This window comes from Strongylocentrotus purpuratus, unplaced genomic scaffold (genome assembly GCF_000002235.5).
Source record: "Strongylocentrotus purpuratus isolate Spur 01 unplaced genomic scaffold, Spur_5.0 spur5_scaffold_12, whole genome shotgun sequence".
Classification (NCBI taxonomy): Eukaryota; Metazoa; Echinodermata; class Echinoidea; order Camarodonta; family Strongylocentrotidae; genus Strongylocentrotus; species Strongylocentrotus purpuratus.
The window spans coordinates 30,754,436-30,776,900 of NW_022145597.1; the positions used below are offsets into that span (position 1 = coordinate 30,754,436).

The window sequence follows — 22,465 nt, forward strand, 5'->3', positions numbered from 1 at the left end:
CGTCTGTAAATCCCAATGTTGAATAATAATAATGTTGAAAAGTTCAAGTTAAAAAAGTTTAAGGAAAAGGTTTAAGTTTAAAAAGTTTAAGTAAAAGGTCCAAGTTAAACAAAAATTAAGTAATAGTTTCAAGTAAAACAAATTTAAGTCAAGGTTTATGTTAAAAAAGTTTAAGTTAAAGGTTCAAGTAAAAAAAAGTTTAGGTTAAAGTTTCAAGTTAAAAAAGTTTAAGTAAAAGGCTCAAGTTAAAAAATTAGGGATAAAAGTTCTTAGCAGGTCCTCACCTCTTCATTCATCAAGCAGTTGACGATGAAAATAAAGACCCCCTGCAAAATGAAAATAATGAAAGAAACTTGAATGCTTGGTTTCTATAACATATGACATAACAGGATGTCAATATTTCACTACAAATGACATTTAAGGAGATTCCTAGATTAAACTATCATGATAATGAAAAAGTGCATGGGAACAGGTTCAACGGTATAGTATTGAAGAAATGGTTGAAATCGGATACTGTACTATCATATGTAAAAACACTATGTGACATTGTGTTTACATAAATGTAGTCAGCATATTACATTACAAGGCTAATATTGTAATTTGTATGTTATTCCCATCAGGGGCTGACGAAATATATATATAAAATTTAAAAATAACAATATAAAATCAATATGATATATATAATACAGTCTATACAGTGGGGTGGGACAGATTTTTTTTTCTGATTTAAAAAAAAAAGATGGTTACAAAATCACATTAAAAAGTAACAGACAGAATGGCCATGCACCTATTTCCCTTCCAACATTCTAAAAGTAGGGGGGGGACCACCATGGCCCCATGCCCTGATGCTCACCTGGAGAGAGTTGAATATGACAAACATGTATGCAAAGAAGAGTGAGCTATCATAAGCAGCTAGGAGGCCAAAGATCCAGGTGAAACCCAGTAATGGTTGAAGCAGAAGAACCGCTCGTACACCAGCCCTATTTAAAGAGAAATATGTATTTTATTTTATTTTTATTTTTTTTTAAAGAAGAAGAAAACACATACAGTCAAACCTGCTTTAGTGACCACCTGTCTACAAAGACCACTTGTCTTCAAAGGCCACATTTGTTGTTTCTCTTGAAAACGGTTTCTCATTGAATCATGTACTAAAGGAACCTGTCTACAAAGACCACCTGCCTACAAAGGCCACTTTTTGTGTTTCCCTTAGGTGGTTGCTATAGACAAGTTTGACTGTATATATAAACATGCATATTATGTGAGTGTATATACGTAAATTTGTATTCAAAACTAATTTGTTATATTAGGTGTCAGAGAGAAATATCAGGAAGAACTCTCGCAAGGTCCTAATAACCTGTTTTAGGCTATGGTGCAAAAAACAATACAAAGTATTATGAATGACCCTACCCCTCCAAATAAAAATATCAAGGACAGCTACAGCTTTTTTAGTCTTCTTTTGTTTTACACGTACAGGCATATTTAAATATTTAAAAAACACACATATATATATATATATATATATATATATATATATATATATTTGTTTTCTAACACACTACCAAATTATCATTTTGCCTGGAGGAGCTTGTTTCAAGCAATCTTGAGTATATTTTATGCATGACAATTCTAAATTTTTTTTAAAGAAGAAAATAATGAAAATGGATACCTACCTCAATCTCTCTGCCTCTGTCTTGTCTAGGTTAGCCTTGAGCGCCATGAACACACGAATCACCATAATGAGCACTGTAGTGTTGAGCTACAAACAGAAAGAATATTCATGTTGATTGTAAAAATATTTAAAAAATCATGAAAGTTAGAATGTAGAAGTCAAAGTGTAGATTGGTAAAATCAGAATAAATTAGAAAAAATAGTGGAGTCCTACTCGTCTTTAGGATACATACAATCTGTATGAAATAATTTTCGTTGAAGTCCTCAAGAAATCTATTGTCTACTGATACAAAAAGAATTACAGAAACAAAATATACTTTATATGTCAAACCGTCGTACAAAATAATTGAGATTTTTTCTAAAATTCATATTTTCCTGATTCTTGTCCACTTTTTTCTTGAAAAAGAAAACCAGGCTCTCATTTTCTTTCTATTGAGAAATAAGCACTTATGTAATTCATTATCGAGAATGAAATAAAACATTTGAATGGAAAATCATATAATGACATGAAGAACGTACACACACACGCACAAAGAAAAACAAGCAAAGAAATAAATAAACATCAACTTACAGCCAACACTGCCAGTACAGGGCTAGCGAAGGCCCACATGAATCCGTTCTCAACAGATAACCAACAACTGAAATGATAAAGAATTGAAATATAAAATATTTACATTATTCTATCTAAATTAAACATTGATTGAATCATCTAAATTGAACGTGTGTTATCACATATGAGTTTCAAGCTGCTATGTTTGGATTTGGCAAACGCTACATTGTATTTTAAGCAGTTTACTCACAGACACATGAAATTTGCTCTTTATCTCCATATTTTCATACAGTAAATGTCAATATCATTTCAGGAAAAGAATATTCATTAGGTTATTAAGAATGTATGTTCCATTTAATCAAGTATAGTTTATCTCATAAAATGATTTCTCAGGGTTACATTCTTTCATGACTTCATGTATTAGAATTCATCTACCCCCATATATAAATACACCAAACTACAACACAATTTGCTGAGACATAACATTTTTAGAAAAAATGCAAAAAGTGAAGGATGCCAACTCTAATCACCTGTTTCAACCAATCGTATTATAGAACAGACAAAGTATAAATTTAAGTCCACTCCTTGTGTATTTTGCGTGAATAACACATTTAAGAAAAATGCAAAGAGTGCAGAATATCAACTTACTAATCATCTGTTCCATAACCATCTAGGCGCAGCCCAAGAGACACTGCAATAATTACGACAGGTGAACCTGAAGAAAAAAATGAGAAGAAAAAAAGTAATTTATGACTATGAAGACATGATTTATTTGCCTGTTTGTGGTATAATGATAATTTGTAAATATAGTAAATGTGTACATCCGTGTTGTTGCCTCCCTTGCCATTGCCGAGTATATCTTCTCCCGCCCCGCCCCCCACCCACCTTTCCTTTTCCCCGTTATTTCTTACCCCATCCAGCTGCCATATACATCCATGTCTTGCCTCCCTTCCCGTAGGCCGCGCGGGCCTGCATCAGTATGTAGATGCCTTCCATTCCCACCTCCCTCTTTGTTCTCTAATCTTTCTCTCCTCCCCCTTTCCCTGTCCCCTCTTCCCTTATCTTCTCTCTCCCCCCCCCCACCTTTCCTTTTTCCCCCGTTATTTCTTACCCCATCCAGCTACCATATACATCCATGTCTTGCCTCCCTTCCCGTAGGCCGCGCGGGCCTGCATCAGTATGTAGATGCCTTCCATCAGCATCCAGAAGAATGTGGATGTGAAGAGGTAGTGAAGCAGCACTGCTATGGTGGTACACAGCTCCTGTCGGTTAAGAGAAAGACCGGGAAGATTAAGGGGAAGGAACCCGGGGGGGGGGGCATCGATAGACAAAAGAGGGGTACGTGAGTGGATTGGACCAACGTGTCTCCCTATTGAAACCATTTTTGACCAGTTACAGAAGTGGTAATACAGCCGGGGGAAGCAACAAAAAGGGGAGGGGGCACATGTATTTTGCTTATTCCATAACTTTAAATACAAATGACAGTTTAAAATATGATACCATTTTGTTTTTGCTCGTTTCATCTCTTTGATTTTTAAATATAATCTATGCCTCCCTCCCCACAACAAAGTTCACTCCTGAATTAAAGAAGTGCATTTAAATCAAAATCATTAGATAATTTTAAAAGGGTAAAAATTGAGAAATAAACTCCTCTTACCGATGAAGCTGTTCTTTCTATCCCGATCAGGTATAAGAGCTGAGCCGATAGTAACGCTATACACAAGTTTGTGTGGATGATCGTACGTTGAGATTTCATCAACCTGTACAGAGGGAAGTGATTCGAGATATAGATTTAACAAAGAAATTATTCATACCCTTACGCAAAGCTTTGTAATTTTTTAAGTATGTGAAAAATTGATTTGTCCTGGTTTATGTTTCTTGAGAATGTGACATATCAAAGTTTACATCTAACAATGTTCAACAGAGGCCTTAATTCAACCAGTCAACTTTTCATCCTTGAGCTACAAAAACACGAAAAATATAAACTGTACAAGGGGTATGAATAATTTAGTTGTTAACTGTAATTTATCTTCTTAGTGCGAGGTGCATATTTACAGGGGACATCCATCAAATGACGAAAAAGTGAGAGAAAAAAGGAAATGGGAAGGCAAGAGGAGATAGAGAAGAGGATATGACTCAATCCCACACTCTCCTCTTCTCGACTACCTCGTTCTCTTCCACTTCATCCACCTAGGCCAATGCCCTCAATGACATCAGCCCCCTCAATGGCGTCATCCATGCTACGCCCCTGCTAAATGCAGTATAGTGCACACAATAAATGACTACCACCCTGAACATCTACCTGCATTATTAAAGGCAACTGAATATCGTACCACCTGATCATCATTATTTAGAAAGAAATAGTACAATCACTGATTAGATGATAATAAATTTTCCCTGATAGGTCTACCATGAGAATTTTTAAGAATCAAAGACAATAAGTAAAGTAGAAAATAAAGGTACTGTAAATCAAATTTGTTTGGGGGAAAAGAAATGATAGAGAGCAAGCAAAAAAATAATCAAAGGTGATCCAGTATTTTCTCCAGCAACAAGTGTTTTTTGAGCTTCACTTCGGTTAGTTTGGGTTGGGGTTTCGAAAGGTTCTAGGTATGGTTTATGGTTAGGGTTAGATATAGTGTTTTCTCCTATGCTGAAGTGGGGAACTCGCCTAATTTTAGTGTAAGTAATTGATCATGGATCAACTTTTGCCAGAGTCTACATTGTACAACCTAACAGAAATGGGAAAAAGAATGACTTATAAAACAAGAACGAGGAGAAAAGAACAGAAAATTGGACAGTACTTACTTGAGTAGAACAAACGTGGTGAGTGAACATACTAGAGCTGCTATGGATAGGGCCAAACCAATGTAGGTTAACATATCCAATGTTACTCGGTGTGCAAGGGATAATACCTGGATTAATGATTTAAAATAGATCTTTTAAAAGTATTTGATGAATTACAGGTTTAAGATTATAAGGCATGTTAACTTTTTAATGACATTTACATTATTAATGAAAATGAAAATAACATTGAATAGTAGAAATAGTAGTAGTAGTAGTAGTAGTAGTAGGAGTAGTAGAGGTAGTAGGAGTAGTAGGAGTTGTAGTAGTAGTAGTAGAAGTAGTAGTAGTAATAATAATAATTATAATAATAACGATAGCAATAATAATGATAATCATAATAATTATAAGAATGAACTGTTATTATTAATATTATCATGGTTACACTAAATTACACTAAATTACAACTAAAGAAAGGAGATGAGAGAGACAGAGAGAGACAGAGAGAGAGAGAGAAAGAGAGAGGAGATAGAGAGAATGTAAACAGTAAAAAAGAAAGAGAGAAGAGTGGGGTAAAGGGAAAGAAAGACAAACGAAACACAAACGGTATTTGCTATCAAATGAAGAATGAACACACTACGGTGGTATAAAAATCTAAAGATAGAATATCAATGAAAAGGATTTCTTTTGTTATGAAAACTATTTTTTAGCACCGCAAAAAAAGCTTTAAGGGTAACGAATTACTAACTAGATAAAGTTCCCCCACCCCTCTGACTTGAACTACATGTATATTGTAATTTATGCAAAACAGAAGCACATGTCTAATTATGTAAACAGGACTATTTTTAACAATGAGGTTTATAATACCTACCACCGGATTTGGGTTAACTTGCAGGAGAATAGCAAAATTAGTCAGGTGATCGCAACGACAGGTGATCTGCGAGCCGTTGGTTTGGTTCCTATAACAACCGACTGTTGACCACACCCCTCCTGATTCCTCACTACCAACATATTAATACATTATGATGATAAAAATATAAAATTAAAGCAATTTATATTTCACTTAAATAATTGACAATGTTTCAATTATAATTGCAATAACAGTATTATCATCCTTGTATTTATCATAAAATCAATAACAAATTACGGTCATTGTCATATATCTGTGGCAGTTGTTATTGATAACTAGTTTTAACTTGTTTCTTTGCATTGTCTATTCCTCGCCACAAAGCACTATTCTTCAGATAAGAAGATATATATCAATTAAAATGTGTATACTCATTATCAAATAATTATGGTTATCAGATCGTTCTCTATAAACTGAATTTGGGAATGTTGATACACAATCGCCCAAACTAAAAAAGAAAAAGGAAATATCGATCAAATCGATTTTGCATAAATTTACTTGTTATAATACTGTTCAGATAAATACGACAGAATAATAACGTTGATATGCATGGTATAAAACTACTGCAAAACCATCAGGGGTGTTTCACAAAGACTAAGATCGACTTTAAGTTGGACTTAACTATGGCAGGCCATTCTGTAAATTTGTGAACACGATTTATACGTCCCTTGAGAAACCAATGCCAGGAATGGTTAGCGGAACTAGTGGCATGAATGGCCTGTCATAGTTAAACCCATCCTAAAGTTGATCTTAGTCTACACCCCCAAGGATAATGAATGAATATCTTACTCTTCTAGAAACTCCCAGAAGACACACAAAGATTGTGAGTTTGTTGTATTTGCATCCTAAAAGAATTAAAAAGAGATTTTGAAGAAGATTAATTACACAACGAACACAATTCACTTTTCATATTCCGGATCTGGACCTTAGATAGTAAAATTGTTCACCAGTTAATATTGAAAATTGCTTGAAAATCAGCAAACGAAAAGTCAAAGAAGTGTCGATTTTCAGCACGAGTAGCTGTTAATGGTGGTGTTTAAAAAAAAGAAGAAACAGACATTGAGACAAACAGCGTTTAGGACTAGTAAACTTTGTGACAAACAAAAAATTAATTTAAAACGTTAGGACTGACAAAGTTCTGGGTGGGACACGAGTTTCGCTGCGTGCAAGATTTTTGGTAATTCCACGATGTCCAGTGTTTGCATGACACAATACACATGGAAACTGCCAAGAGTGTGTACTAACACCCCCCCCCCCCCTAATTCCCCCTTCCCCTTAGCCCATTCTATCCTCACCTCGTTCAGTTCTAAGACCAGTTCAATCGGATCATCGGCACTGAACGTGATCGTTGACCCGTCAGTCGCCTCGACCTGGATTGACATGATCTTTGACCCCACGCTGGTGGGCGTGTCGTTTCCATGGAGTCCGCCAAGCTGGGAAGATGATGTCAGATGGAGATTGTTGAAGACCACTGCGCTGATGGTGACTATTTAAATACATGGAAAGAAGTCATGTAAACATTGTGATTGTAACACATTTAGATGTAGCTTATCGTACCAAAAATGATTATACTACAGGATATAGTTAAAAGAGAGAAGACTTTGAAAATCAATCTAAGATAATTCCAATTACCTCGTTCAACATCTTTTGGAGTGTGTGAACATTACCATGACATTTTATCCCCGATCTAAATATTATTTCTATTTAATATACGATAGGGTATTGAAATTGACCTTAATTTGCGATCATGTAAAAGCCCTTTCTAGCAAAAATGTGTTAATAAATTCGTCACTGGCTTAGTGGACAACAAAATCCCTTATTGAAGTGAATTTAATGAAATAAAAACGTCTTCAATTATTACAACGACCTCCTTGCCCCCACACTCTCTTCCTTTCCTTCATTCGTTCTCCTATTTCCTTCTGATTGTTTTCCATTTAATTGGAAGTGCTCACATCGCTGTATCTATACGCTTTAGAGTTGTAACAGCACCAAGGTTTTAGTGATAAATCTCACCGTTTCTCCCTCTGAAGACGGTTGGTGGGAGGTGAAGTTCATTCATACTGGAGTTCACACTCACTATCACTGGCTCTGTGATGTTTTCGGTGTCTTCTGGTGAGATCTTTGTTAATTGTAGAACTGTTACAAAAAATGAATGAAATCAGGATAAAGAAAATCAATCATTATTAAGGAAGCACAATTTGAATATAACTTTTCGAAAATACACACCGCACTCCCCATGGTGTTTCATCTACTCCCCAACCCCGCCACACACACATACACATCCACACACACACACACACACGCACACACACACTTTTTTTTTTTTTTTTTTAACAATTTTGTTTTATTTCTCCAGATGTGTAATACAAACCATGACATACAATTGAATAAAATAAACGTGTTCAATATTGATGCTTTGACATAAACATAATTAAACACAAACTTATTTGCAGTATAATATAACTTAGCAACAAAGTAAACGTATAAGTACCTAAACATAGCAACAAAGTAAACGTATAAGTACCTAAACATAATATGTCAATTGTAAATGTTATTTACTTATATATTTAAAAAAAAAAAAAATCTGGAGGTAATTTTACTGAAACAATACTGCCCCTTCCCTGCCCCCTCCATCACACAAACATACTCACCCTCTATCACACAAACATACTCACCCACCCACACACATACTCACCCACCCACCCACCCACCCCCCCCCCCCCCCACACACACACAGTACTCACTCAGTGGATGTCTGCCAACATTCTCAACTCAAGAAAAATATACTAAATAAGTTATCCAGGCCGCAAAATCGAGTTACGCTTTTAACAGGCTCACGGTGGAGAAGAAAGCAAATCTTAATTAATCTTAAGCTGCTCCCACTTTAAGAAATGTGATCCTAGCTTTCCCATTTTAATTGCTATTTTCTTTTCCTCATCCCTATACTTAAAAATGCTTTTTTTCATCTTTTCTAAAGTTAGTACTCGCCCCCCCGATCTTGACATAAATATTACATACTTCACCATGAAAATGATGGTATTACACATTTTTATTCTATATGAACTACCTACCAACCCAACAAATATATCTCGCCATTCTAAATCTTTAATTTCATCTAACTCAAAAAGTTGTATTAAAGCCTGTCATATCCTTTGAACGCTCCCACAAGATAAAAATAAATGTTTGTATGTTTCTATTTCCTGCTTACAAAACGAACATAAATTATCACCAACAAAACCAAATCTATGAAGATGCTCATTAGTGTATATGGCTCCATGCAATAATTTAAATTGAAATTCACGTTGTTTTCTAATGAGTATAGTAATTCTTGGTCTAACAAATATTTCTTTTAATTCTTTATCTATAAAATCATAATCATTTTGCCCATCCCTTACCTGCAAATCATACGTTTGTTGCAGTGCAACATACACACACACACACGCACGCACACGTACACACACACACACACACACACACATATACACGCACACACACACACACACACACACACACGTGCACGATGGCTTAAGCACTGTCAACATATTCCAAAAATTGATTCAAATCATCATGATGGGATTTCAGTTTTAACATAACCTGTCGGGGAGAAAATAAAGCAAACTGTGTAAGAGAGAGATTGTGAGTGAGTGGGTGTGTGCGTTCGTGGGTGTTTTTGTGTGCGCGTGGGTGTTATGAGAGAGAGCGAGAGACATAAAGAGGGGTTGAGGGGAAGAACATAGGGAAAGAGAAATAATATTAGGATACACAGTAAAACGCTGCTTAAAAAAGTGATGTTCACTTACAGTTGTACACTATCTTAAACAACAGTTGAACAAATTGTAAACAATGTTGCTCGAAACGAAAGTAATTTTGTTAAACATTCGCTGTTTAAAATTTAATGACTGCTTTATTTACTATACGAGAGCTTTTAGACAGTGTTGTTTACATATGACGTCATGTGTCACGTGCCAGTAAAGTGCGCGTTGGCTAAAAGATTTGTTTCAAATCATGGCCAACCAAGCTGTAGACGTGTCGTGGATGAGTGGAAACGTCGCCGGACTGTCGATCACAAGGTCCACGGTTCGAGTCCCGCCGCGGAACTAATGTCCTATGGCAGCCTAGCATAGCCGGGTAATGTTGGAGCGCCTTGAGGACCTTGCAAGGTCGATACGTGCGCTATATAAGAATCCAATATTATTATTATTATTTAACAACAGCTCCTTTTTAAACAACTTTCTTTAAACAACCCAGTTGGTGTAAACAACCCCCACTGAACAACAGCTCCTTTTTAAACAACTTTCTTTAAACAACCCAGTTGGTGTAAACAACCCCCACTGAACAACAGCTCCGTTTTAAACAACCGTCTTTAAACAACACCAGTTGTTTAAATTGTGATTTTAAACAAGTTGTTCAAAATGTTGATCAACTAAGTGTTTAAACTTTAAACAACTCGAGTTGCTTAACATTTTAAACAACTCTTAGATCAGGTCACCCGTTAATCAACAGTTGTTTAAACTTTTAAACAACATGTTCACTAAATTTTTAACTGTGTAGGAGTAGCCGTTTTCATTTTTTTATTTTTCATTCGATGACGATTTAAATTCTACTTCCACACATCGATCAGTTTGCCATCGAATTTGAACCTGATACCAAAGTTTTTTCTCTGTTCACGTTACTTCTCAGCTCACGTGGACAACAATCAACGAGGTCGGCAGCGCAACGGATCGACAATGTCGGTCTGGCAGGCCTCCTGGAAAAGTTACCCGAGGGTTCCCTATTCTGGTGGTGGTTATTTTACCTGACTGCTACGAAATCACAAATGCTTGTAAGTAAGCAACCAGAAGGCTACTGGCCTACTAAACAGACGACACATCCTGGATCTTCTGACAACTTTACCGAGGTTTAAAAGACCGACATTGTTGATTTACTGGGATCTCCCGTTATGCAAGAGATAAGCTTCTCTTTCTGAGGATCCACTGAACCCCTTCTCTCTTACCTAATTCATCGTTCTGTATGACGACCTTCTTCTTGGCTGGTGATAAGAGGTTTTTAGCCGCATCCGAAGCGAATGATTCAAGAAGTTCCATGATGCTACTAGCGTGCTTCTTTACGGATGTCGAATTCTACAGGGAATTTAAAAAACACGAAATTTTATTCAGGTACTTCAAGTCGAGATTCTTGCTGGATTCCCTCTTACATTTCTTCCTAAATATGTTTGTCCTATATCGACTAAAAATGTCATATCTTGATTTGTGTCTCTGTATGTTATTCTGCTTATTGGTATTATTGCTTTTATGAATTGATATTGAATGCATACCGGTAATTATAATATAGAGGGTTCAGTGACACAAAGACGTAACTCCATATTTTTCCATTATGAGTATATGATATAAAAATGTTCGGAAAAATGTGGACTTTCCAAGAAACACAAATACTTAACTCCAACCAATACCCCATTGTAGTCAATGGCTAGTGAAACATAGACTTAACTCCTTAAGGCCCAAGTGCTAAGTGACACATTAACCACTTTTTCTCAAAATGGCCAAAATAGAGTTACGTCTTTGTGTCACTGACCTCGATATGTTTCATCAAGGACCAGACAAGGAATACTATTGCATGGTTACGATTTTTTTTCATTTGATGTGAAATGAAATATGAAAAGCCGCATTTTTGGGCAGGATGTCAATCACTTCTCCCTACAAAATTCTCAATGATAACTTCACGATGTGGTATCTGTGGGGAAAGCGGGAATACTCCTCCCAAACTAAGGATGTTCAAACGTTTAGGACCTCTTGACTTATTTAGTATACAAATTGTAAACATGATCTTTTTAACAATCCTTTATTTTAAATTTACAAGCCAATGCCATTATAAGTTCAGAAGTTAATTTACATCGATTACCTCGAGCCCCCCCCCCCCCCAAAAAAAATATATATATCAAAATTATATGCATGCTTTTACTACAAAGGTTACTTGCGATGACCAGACAGAGGCCCATCCGACATAGTAACAACTAATATATTAATCCTACATTCTGACTTACTGGAATACCATAGCTTTTAGCAGGTGAATGCAAAGCTCGTCATGAAGTTTGTGAGGTAGAAACCATTCGTGTATTTGAATACCATGTGAATTGCTCTATCGTCAAATTAATTCTAATTTAATTCTGTTAAAAATATTTCGCATCTGTCTAGGAAATTTCTAATGATGAATCTGACTTCTATTTGAAATACTTAAGTGCATTTGAATAAATATCCATTTCTATTTAAGCTTTCCAGGTGGTGAATTAGTGTATTCTGTTTTGTCATTTTGTATGCCAAACACTTTCCATTCGTTAGACAACATGCCAAGAAGTTTTCGGGTAGTGGAGCACCAAATTTGTTGATTTACAAAAAGAATGGACAACCGACGAATTACCCCTATGTCACAACATGGATTTGTTTGAACAAATTATTGTTTGATTTGTTTTCAAGAACGATTCGATAAATCTTTTATCATCATTAACAGCAACCTGTCCAAGAAAGGTTCATTGGCCTTTTCATACTGCCAAATAACGGTCACTTTAAGTTCTGGTAAAAGAAGACGACCATTTAAAGTACCTCTGAAGATACTGTATCGGGATCCGTCAAAGTGTCGTTCGGTACAAGAATGGTTTTGACAATGTCCAAGAACGTCTGTAAACAACAAGAGGAAACAAATATTTTTGAGGATTAGAGCAACAGTGATTGGCACAACTATAGGAAAAACACATGGGGGACACTTGGAAGTCGAGACACGAATTGGTAAGTTCTTGACGCAACTGTGCGACATCTTTATGAAAATCCCTCTCAGCCTAATCCTTAAAAATTTGTAAGCATTTTAATTTCGTTGCCGAGCTGTCAGGTTTTGAGTATTGACTTGCTGATGCGAAGAGGAAACCAGATCTAAACCCCAAAGCCGATCAATTTAAAGTTTCTGTATAAGGTTTATACTGGCAATGATCTACAATAAAATTCACCAGCCCTTGTTATTATAAATTTTATATGAATTTAATGAGATTGAATTTGATTCATATGTCATTCATTTGTAACAGAATGTGTATTTAAACAAAAAAGTTGAGTACAAAACTTTTAATGCCTTCCGAATGTCAGAAGAAGCAGGTGATTTATTCACATTTTATGTTTAATTCTAGTATTATGTTTCTGGAACAGAATTATAAATTCCATCCAAACCCAAATTCCCACCCTCCTCCGCATCAGTGTTATAAACATAATATATCACGTTTGGGATATCACGCTAAAATAAGAAAGTCTCTTCATCGTTTTCGTAACCAGGTAAACTTCACCAATACACCTTAGTTCCTTTCTAAAATTCATATCTGTTGCATTTAAGTGTCAAATAGACGATGACTTGTAAATATTGACAGAACAGACCTGAGCCGTTTCTTTCGTGGAGGCTGCTTGGGATGAAACGGCAGACAAGGTTCCCTTGATGCTGTCGATATCCTCTTTGTTCAATTGCCCTGATGACTGTTGTGTCAGGTTGTCAACGACATTGAGCGCGGTGGACGCTGTCTCAAAGGTTACAGTAATGTTAGCATCGGTGACAGCTTTGAAGACTTCTTCAACCTGTTTCATGAGATATAACAGGGATAATCTTTGTGACATCTAAAAAAATAGATTTCTATGGCCATTTACTCTTCGTCTGTTATAATACCCGTTGCACACGAGGCGGGCGTCATTGCAATTTGCGTTATTACTCGCACGATTCAATTAATTTGCCGGCGTAATAATGCCTTGTAATAATTATGCCACAGGCATAACTCACTATTGCAGCATAATTTATGCAAGGAGTTCTATCGATTACCCGAGGAAATCAAAATATGCCGCAGGCAACCAAGTTTATCTCACTTGCTCAATTAAAAAAAGAAGCAATTAATTGGCTAGTATCCAAAATACAGGTATATGTCGGTGATTCATTGCATGTTGTCCAAACGCCAACTGTCGATTTTTAAAGAGAATGTTGGCCCGAATAACATGGTCATTTTTGCAAGGTAACTGTGGCTACATTTTCAAACAAAGTATTATTGGCAAAGTGGATCTTCTTCTCCGCCCGACATGTCATACTCACCCCCTTAGCTTTAACAATCTCACTTTGTACTTTTTGCTCGGAGCCCGTAGTCGTAGCGGGCGACCGGCTACCACTTGGGTTACCACCCGTCCCACTGGGTAGAATCGTTGATGATGGAGCGAGCGTCGGATCTGCATTTTTCTTTGTGTTTTGTCCATCCGTTGGCACAATCGAACTAGTAATACTTGTACTATGAGCTGTTGTCGAGTTCTGTACCTGTCCAGGGGCTGTTATTTTTGCGACAACCAACGCTGTGGTTGCTTCAGTATTACTACTCGTTACTTTGGTTATAGAGTTGGGCGTTGTCACAGCTGCAGGAGTGGTAGGGTTCCCTTGAGGCGTTGGAGACGCTGTAGACCCCCCTAGAGAAAGAGAGTCGGAATTTCAATATCAATCGGACAGCAAGAATGTCAACAAAGAACGGCGAATGTTACCCACTAAGAAAATGCCCTCTCTAGATTATTTCGGAAACGGACAGTCCAGAAGACCGACAATAATTGATGAAAACGACAGGCCACGAGAATGTCAGCCTACAAGACCGACCGCCTACGAGACTGACATCCTTACAAGAACGATTATGTTGGTCTGGTGAACCATTAGAGAAGTTGTCAGAAGACCCGCAAGACGGACACTGTCAGTCTTATGGGCTCTCGGTCTCCAAGGCCATTGGTCTCGTTAACCCTCAGATGATCTTCAGATGGTCCACGAGACCTAAATGGCAGTCTGTCGATCTTGTGTTCTGTCTGTCGGTCTCATAGGCTGTAGCCTGCTTGGAAATGTTTTCATATCTAATGTTGATAGACCGGGTAACCAACAAAAATTAGGGTCGGCACATTTTATGTGCGTGTGTATATGTGTGTGTATATGGGAATGTGTGCGTACGTTTGTGTGTGTGTGTACCTAAGTTATTCCCCCGGATTTTTAGAAACAGGCTGGTTGCGCCCCCTAAATCGACCAGTGTTTAAATTCTTCTTGAATTTTGAAATTTCACATCAAGAATTTTGTTTTTCTTACCACTCCCGCCTATGAATGACGTCAACTCGAAGCGCAAACACGGTAAGGTATTATTTGCGACCGGATAAATACGAATAAGCTGACAGTACATCGGATTGGGTAACGTCTGCATAACGACCATGTTGGAACTCCAGGATCCCTCAAAGATCTGTGATTAAATACAAATGAGAACAACAAACAAAAGTGGAATTTCCAAACTTCAAATAATACCAATTATCATGATGATAACGAAAACAATTTATGGCTGCTGATAAAGTAATATTGTTGGGGGAAAGACTGATCTGGTGGTGAAAGGGAAAGAAATATGAGTGCATCAATTATTGTGAGTTATCGGAGGAAAAAAATATATATTTGTGACCATGCGACGATAGTGTCATTAAAATATACCTTACAATACTATATGGCACCTCACCGGAAGTTAAGTTACACCTTAAGTCGTGTGTTTGTAACTTTGCACCCCTAAATATAGAAAATTGCTGCCTTGTTTACTATAGCACTTGTTACGGTAAGTGGTGTACATTCTTGGTTAGGAGTACACAGGTTCTCCTTTGCTTAAAATAATTAACCCCTTGATTAAGAGTATTAACTGCACTCTTGCTTAGAGGTAAAACGCTGCACCTGTACAATTTTGCACTTTTTGTAAAGGGTACAGAGCTGCACCTTTATACCTAGGTGAAACGTTGCACTCCTAAAGTGTACAATTTATACTTAATGAATACATTTTGTATTTAATTCACTTTTACTTACAGTTGAGTAATCCAGGTTGTCGTAGTTAAGCCAGGTATCTCCATCATTGCTGACCCGGATGTAATATTTGGTGACCCAATCAGTGTATTCCCTGCCCTGGATCATGATTCCATTCAAGACCACCTCTCTTTCCATATTAACCTGAATTCAGTTTAAAAAAAAAAAAATGCAATTGAAGATAAACACATATGTATGATTCACTTTGTAACTGAATTTATAGAGAGGAAAGGTCTAGATTTCCTCCTTAAGCTGACTCCGCTTTTGAATTTAAATATGAATTCAAAAATCTTTACTGTCGAAACGTCTACATAATTCCCTTCACAACCCGCTCATGATCCCTTGCTCCCCTCATTCTCTTCTAAATAGTTGCATTAGGGTATGTTATGCAATCTATGCAGACGAACCCAGCACAATAACAGGTTGCATTCAGGGACATTATGTTTTCTTTCCTTCGGGCCAATGGTATCACGTTCTGTGGACCTGTACTACACCCTCATCACCATTACTATTCATCATCATCATCATCATCATCATTATCATAATCATCATCATCATCATCATCACCACCATTATCATAATCATCAGAAAACAAATCATATGAAAACAAAAATCCTCATCATCCTCATTATCATCACCATTATAATCATCATAATCATCATCATCACCATCACCATCATTAAAAAAAACGAATCATATGAAGAAAAAAAAAAATCAGCATCATCATCATAATCGTCAACATCATTACCATTATCAAAATCATAATCATCATCATCATCACCATGCACCACCACCTCTACCATCATCATCATTACCATTATAGCCAGTATCACCACCATCACCACCAAGAAGTACGAATTAAATCATTTACAAATTTGAATACCTGAATCCAAGGGTCCACGTCATTTCCATCGGGGCACCAGCCAGTACCGTCGAACAGGCGTGCAGATATGGCCGAGGTGTTAGGATCGCGTTCGCTGGATGACGCAATCTGACGGTCTAAGATGTTCAAGTTCTGCATCCCCAAATTGGTTTCTTTCGCACCTATAAAACTATCTGCAAGGATGTTGAACATACAGAAACATTTCGTATGATTTCAATGAAGATACAAGTCGTGCCATTATAACAAAAAATAATGTTGTGGTAGATAGATACAAAAGAAGTTAAAACCACTGAGTCTTTCTTTTAAAAAAATGCATTACTTAAAAAAAGAAAAATAGTAAGAAAGAAGTTTAGTGTATATAGGTAAACGGCTCGATAGTCTATCCACCGGAAACAGCTATACCCGGACCTTTGACCTCTTTGGACAGGTAAGGATGACGCAATAAAAATTGAAGTATTTAGGTCTACCGCAGGTGGGGTTGTCCGTACTGTATACACCCAATACTCCCTTCAAGGAAGGATTCTGTTTACCTCTGGCCCTTGCCTGCCTAGGAATGATTCTTCCCGCCCCTTGCTTATAAATTGTAATGGAGGTACATACATGGAAGGAGGTATATACCTGAGACTAAGTGGAAACTATCTGCCTTTACCTCCCTTGCCTGTCTGGGAATGATTCTGTCTGCCCATGCTCATAACTTGTAATGGAGGTACATACATGGAACGAGGTATATACCTGAGACCAAGTGGAAACTATCTGCCTCAATGGCCACCATGGAGTAACCATCTGCGACGATTGTGAACACTGCAATTAGCTGTTAGGATTAAATAATAATAATAATAACATCAAAATATAAGAATAACATTGTTCCAACTAATACAAATGGTATCGAAAATAATATCGCTAGTGACATTCGTTTGTCTCGCAATGTATGGTCAACAAGGGATCTGAAAGATCACGACGTTTCCGTAGAGTACAGAAGACGCTTGCTTGCAATATATTTTATCACCTGACGAAATGTAGCAGCGGCGCACGAAACGTTGTGATCTTTCAGATCCCTTGTTGACCATACATTGCGAGACAAACGAATGTCACTAGCGATATTATTTTCGATACTATATCCGCAATGAGTAATATATTTAGCAATACAAACGGTATTTGTATAATAATAATTATGGTTATAACGATAGTGATCATACTTTTTATATAATAATTATATCTTGCTTATGTTATTACGAGTTGCAATAAACATAATCATGTATTATCATAGAATCATAATGACATACATGGCCATTATGAACGGTTAGGGTAGTAATGCCAGAAATTACCTTAATAATGACAATGCTGACAATAACACTTTAAATATGCAAAAATCAATGCGAAAGTTAAAAAAGTAATGATAACTATAATAAAAGTAATTATCAAACAAACGTAGATTAGATAATGGAATATGTTAATCAAAAGTTTTATAAGAATATTGAATAAGAAATGTATTCATGTTGACTTTCATTTTGTTCCGAAAATTAGGAAGTCAAAATTGATATCTGTCAAAATTGATATCTGTCAATAATATTCTGATCAAAGTTACTACTTTCAAAAGAAAGACAAATTGGACACGCCTGATATTTCTCGCTAAATTGACGTTCATGGTGGAACTCTCTCCATTCCCCTGGCGAACCACCGCCGGGTGAGCCATGAACCTCGGCTATGACCGCGTCTTCGTGGGCCCATGAACCGGATGTGATCTCCGTCCAGACCCTCATGATAAGCGTCCAACTCGTCCGGTCGTCCCCGCGAAGAAAGTAGTTCAACTTCACATGACCTTAAATAATGTAACATAGTGATTTGTGTTCAGATGTGATCGTTCACCGTCAGTGAGAATGATGATAATGATGATGATAAATTGATAATGAAAATAATAAGCCCAATGATTAGGATAACAACATTAAAGTTTTAATGATAATGTTGAAATTAAGGTTACGATGATGAAGCTTGATGACGATTGTAATATTAATGATACTGATAATAATAATGATAATAATAATAATTGTTATTATTATTATAATGATAATAGTAAGAATAATAGTGATAATAATAATGATACTACTACTACTACTAATAATAATAATAATAATCATCATCATAATAGTAATAATAATGATAATACTAATAATGATAAACTTTCTGGCTCCAAGAAAGATTATATTGAAATGCTTAACAATATATCTGTAATGCGCTTAGGTACATCATTGGATCGGTGTATTGAGCGCTATATAAAAAACGGATTATTATTATTATTAACAATAATTCTCCCACCCTTCGAGAACTTATAGCCGCCTTGAACATGCTGCTTGCACACCAACATTATTTTTTTCCAGCAAAATCATGTGACCCAAGATTCTCAGGTGATGATTCCTTTTAGTATATTTGCAGGGGGCTTCCCCTTCTCCGGCTACTCCATCCCCGCTACCCGAACAGGGGCTTCCCCTTCTCGGCTACTCCACCCCGCTACCCGAACAGGTCAATATTATACCTCCACGTATGGTCAAGGCTTCACGATAGATGACGGTGGATGTGAACACCATGTCTGGGGGAACATCAGGACACAGCCATGATGACGAAGACGATGACGTCATACCATGGGCAGCCGGCGACGTAATATCTACGCTGAAAATGTCGGTGAAGATAAACCCGGTGGTTGCGCTCTCAGTGACGGGCGAGAGTCCACTGCCCGTTTCAGGCCAGGCTGATGAAGGTGTCACGGCGGAAGTGTCCCACTGCCTGGTATGTCCCGGACAGAACGTGTTAGAGATTTCAGTCCCGCTTAGGAAGAAGTAGTAGTCTGTAAAACAGACATGATACGATAATTTGAAAGAAAAAAAAGAAAAAGAAGAAATACCAAGAGAAATAGGAATAAGAAGAAAATTGTACAGAGTAAGATATATAAATATGGATTATATAGAAATAATTATTTTAACATAAACTAGAATATCAAATTATTTGCCTGATCCAGCTGAGGCATGCGGCTTGTCATTGTGTTGAAAAACTCAGCTGCCCCAAATAATAAATGAAGGTTTAAGATGTATCAATCTTTCGGTCAAACTAATGTGTTGTGCGCCTAAGCCACTGAAAACATTTACCCAAAAATCCAAAAAGGGAGAAAAGCAATAACAAACATTGATTTAAGCTACGCAACCACTATTCTCTCATTTCCATTCGCATTTTATATATGAACCCAAAAAGAAGAAGAAGAAGAAGGAGGAGGAGGAGAAAAAGGAGAAGGGAAGAAGGAGAAAAAAAGGAGGAAAAAAGGAGGAGAAAAAAAGGAGAGGAGGAGGTTACTACTATCTAATTTTCTCACCTTCTTTATAGGTCTCTATTGGAGGGTTCGTAAAACAGCTGCATTCAAGGTGAATATCTTCATCGGTCGCATATTCAATATGATCGTCTAAATGGGTACTGTTAAAATCTGGCCATATCTCTGTTAAAAACAAACAAAATAATAGTAATGATAAGTAGTGTGTGTGCCATTCAGCTATCAAGAGTGATAGAAACTGGTCTGAACTTATAAGTAATTCAAGGATACGAATACAGATTTTTTGTATTGTTCATAATATGTTATGATACATGTAGGGCGGGTGGTCTGACAAACCTTCCGTTTAAGATCACTTTAAAAAAAGGAAAACTTCTACCTCATCAGACTAACTTCTTAGTTAAACCCGATTTCGGACAAAAGTCTAAACCCAGAGTAGAGTCCAAACTTAAGTAGACATAGTAGATTAGGGGCCATAGAGTTTGGGTTTTGTGTTAGTAATTGCCATCAGGGGCGGATCCAGCCGGCGACAGGGGAGGGGCCCAATTCGTGAGAAAATATTTAGCAGCGAAACAGCCTGCCGATAACTTGCTCATTGTTGTTGTTGTTCGTCTTCTTCTTCCGCTTCCTTCGACTAGACATTATTTTACATTTGTCACTAGGTGTCAAATGGGTATCAGAATGGAAAGGAATTCCTTGAATGCTGTGAGCATCGAAAACGGTAACCTAACAGAGCAGGCTTACTATTGGGGCGCTTGCATGGAGCACCTTGCGTGGATGATAATTTATGTGCGTTATGTAAATATTCAATATCATCATATTTTAATGGAATAGGCCTAAACTTATCATAATCTTTTCAAAACAGTAACAGATTGGTGGATAATAACACTTTTAGTGTTCAACTCACCGAAGTTCATGTAGCCGTATATCTCGACTCGGAGGCAATTGAAAGCGGTATTTGATGATAATATCTTGATCCGGATATACCGGGCGACAGGATCCCACGTTGTTATATATTCTTGTACATCTTCTGCACTATTTGCACTGTTTCCCTGTAGCTGAAATATGAACAGAAATAATAATCAAATAGATCATTACCATTCTTAATCTTTGTCATAATCACTTGATATTAAAGACATTAAGAAACGTCGGAAATCTGTGACGTAATGATTTAAGCATAAAACTTACCTTCTTTATTTTTTCGCCTTTATCTTATCATGCAAACATGTGCACTTAATATCGGACATACATATATATATATATTCATCACTGTTACTTTTTTAATCGTTTTGGAGTTGAATCCTCTCCAAATTGAGTGGAATCCTCTCTGAAGAAGTGTTTCGAATCACTCCTTGATAGTGGATTTCACACATTTTGAATGTATATTTTGACTCCAAAACGAAGGTAATCCCTAATATATATCATCAAAGAGTGGACTCCATTCCATTTTAAAGAAGTGCCAATAGTAAATGTAATACTGCAATAATACCATCCAAAAATAACTGCACGAAAAAAAAGTAAGTCTCGACACCTCTGGACTAGCTTACGCTCTTTCTCATCGCTCACCTCTACGTCCACGTAAGAATAGAAGTCATCTACCACGCTCGTTTTAAACTTTAACTCCGTCGGGTACGAGCCCGACGCCGCCGGGTAATCAACGGGCGTGTTGACGAGCCCATGGACGACGAACTTGTCGATGTGAGCATGGGTCAAAAGGTCAATTTTTATCCAGGGTTTGCTTTCAGCAGGGGCGGCACACCAAGCAGAGGGACCGTTAAAACGCCCCTCCCCGGGAGCATGGGCCTCATCGAGGTAAGAGCTAGCCGAAATTTGGGCGCTCGCGATCTCACCGCTTTGCATACCCAACGGTACTGTACCACCTGAGAGAGAGAGAGAGAGAGAGAGAGAGAGAAATAGAGAGAGAAAGTCAAATGTAAAAGTATGGCATTGGTAATTGAGAATGAGGGTGAAAGAGAACGTGCGAAATGATTTATATGCTTGTGTGTGTGTATTTATATTATATATACGAGGCGTTGGGGACGTAGTCCCCTCATTAGTGTAAAACAAAATCAAATCAATGTTTGCCATATTCAGGCAGCGAGGTGCTTGAAGATCCTCAAGTCCTTCGAATTCGGCCAACGTGGATCAAAGGAAGAAGAAAAAAAATTGTGACTAGAAATTTTCCTCTCGTTTTTTGCTTAAGGGGGGGGGGGGGGCTGTTGAGCGAAATAGCGGCCGGCACGATTTTCAACTTTCAGCACACTAAATTTTAAATTGATTTCAAATTTGGGCCTCCCCCCTAAGAAATCCTGGATCCGCGCCTGATAGGGATATCCTTAAATTTAGACAGCGAAGTGATAGAATAGAGTCTTTATTTAGGTGACGGAATAACGTTTTCTCTACAACAAAGTGTCAGTTTTTAAGCTCACCATGTCACTCACGAGATAAGATACAAATTGGAAAGTTTAGATTCACGCAAGTGGCGTTAACCCTCTTGCAAAA

General features: G+C 37.1%; 2 protein-coding genes and 1 long non-coding RNA gene across 3 annotated transcripts; all 3 read right to left on the reverse strand.

The window, feature by feature from the left end:
* Nucleotides 1-3,318: 3,318 nt before the first annotated feature.
* LOC115922511 (adhesion G-protein coupled receptor D1-like) lies at nucleotides 3,319-7,840 on the reverse strand. The gene is made up of 7 exons (XM_030981478.1): nucleotides 7,774-7,840; nucleotides 7,202-7,392; nucleotides 6,696-6,751; nucleotides 5,871-6,000; nucleotides 5,024-5,130; nucleotides 3,876-3,978; nucleotides 3,319-3,480 (listed from the first exon to the last, which is right to left on the reverse strand). The coding sequence occupies exons 1-7, from the start codon at nucleotides 7,838-7,840 to the stop codon at nucleotides 3,319-3,321; spliced, it is 816 nt and encodes a 271-aa protein (XP_030837338.1).
* Nucleotides 7,841-12,502: 4,662 nt separating this feature from the next.
* Nucleotides 12,503-14,148, reverse strand: LOC115922882. Its single transcript, XR_004063651.1, has 3 exons — nucleotides 14,013-14,148; nucleotides 13,316-13,510; nucleotides 12,503-12,577 (listed from the first exon to the last, which is right to left on the reverse strand). It is a non-coding gene; the product is annotated as an uncharacterized LOC115922882 (long non-coding RNA).
* Nucleotides 14,149-14,283: 135 nt separating this feature from the next.
* LOC581731 lies at nucleotides 14,284-21,824 on the reverse strand. Its single transcript, XM_030981479.1, has 10 exons — nucleotides 21,530-21,824; nucleotides 20,871-21,021; nucleotides 20,012-20,131; nucleotides 19,184-19,492; nucleotides 18,270-18,472; nucleotides 17,386-17,464; nucleotides 16,654-16,826; nucleotides 15,774-15,914; nucleotides 15,116-15,174; nucleotides 14,284-14,374 (listed from the first exon to the last, which is right to left on the reverse strand). The coding sequence occupies exons 1-10, from the start codon at nucleotides 21,821-21,823 to the stop codon at nucleotides 14,284-14,286; spliced, it is 1,620 nt and encodes a 539-aa protein (XP_030837339.1). The 5' UTR covers nucleotide 21,824.
* Nucleotides 21,825-22,465: the final 641 nt, after the last annotated feature.

Excerpts from the sequence above, each read along its gene's own strand:
- LOC115922511 (XM_030981478.1), bottom strand. The coding sequence starts at position 7,840 with ATGGAAAACAATCAGAAGGAAATAGGAGAACGAATGAAGGAAAGGAAG. Across the intron at positions 7,393-7,773 it reads GAGAGTGTGGGGGCAAGGAG|TCACCATCAGCGCAGTGGTC; the intron begins GTCGTTGTAATA and ends GTATTTAAATAG. Across the intron at positions 6,001-6,695 it reads TTCTGGGAGTTTCTAGAAGA|TGAGGAATCAGGAGGGGTGT; the intron begins GTAAGATATTCA and ends ATATGTTGGTAG.
- LOC581731 (XM_030981479.1), bottom strand. The coding sequence starts at position 21,823 with ATGCAAAGCGGTGAGATCGCGAGCGCCCAAATTTCGGCTAGCTCTTAC. Across the intron at positions 20,132-20,870 it reads ATACGGCTACATGAACTTCG|AGATATGGCCAGATTTTAAC; the intron begins GTGAGTTGAACA and ends TGTTTTTAACAG. Across the intron at positions 15,915-16,653 it reads ACGTGGACCCTTGGATTCAG|GTTAATATGGAAAGAGAGGT; the intron begins GTATTCAAATTT and ends AACTGAATTCAG.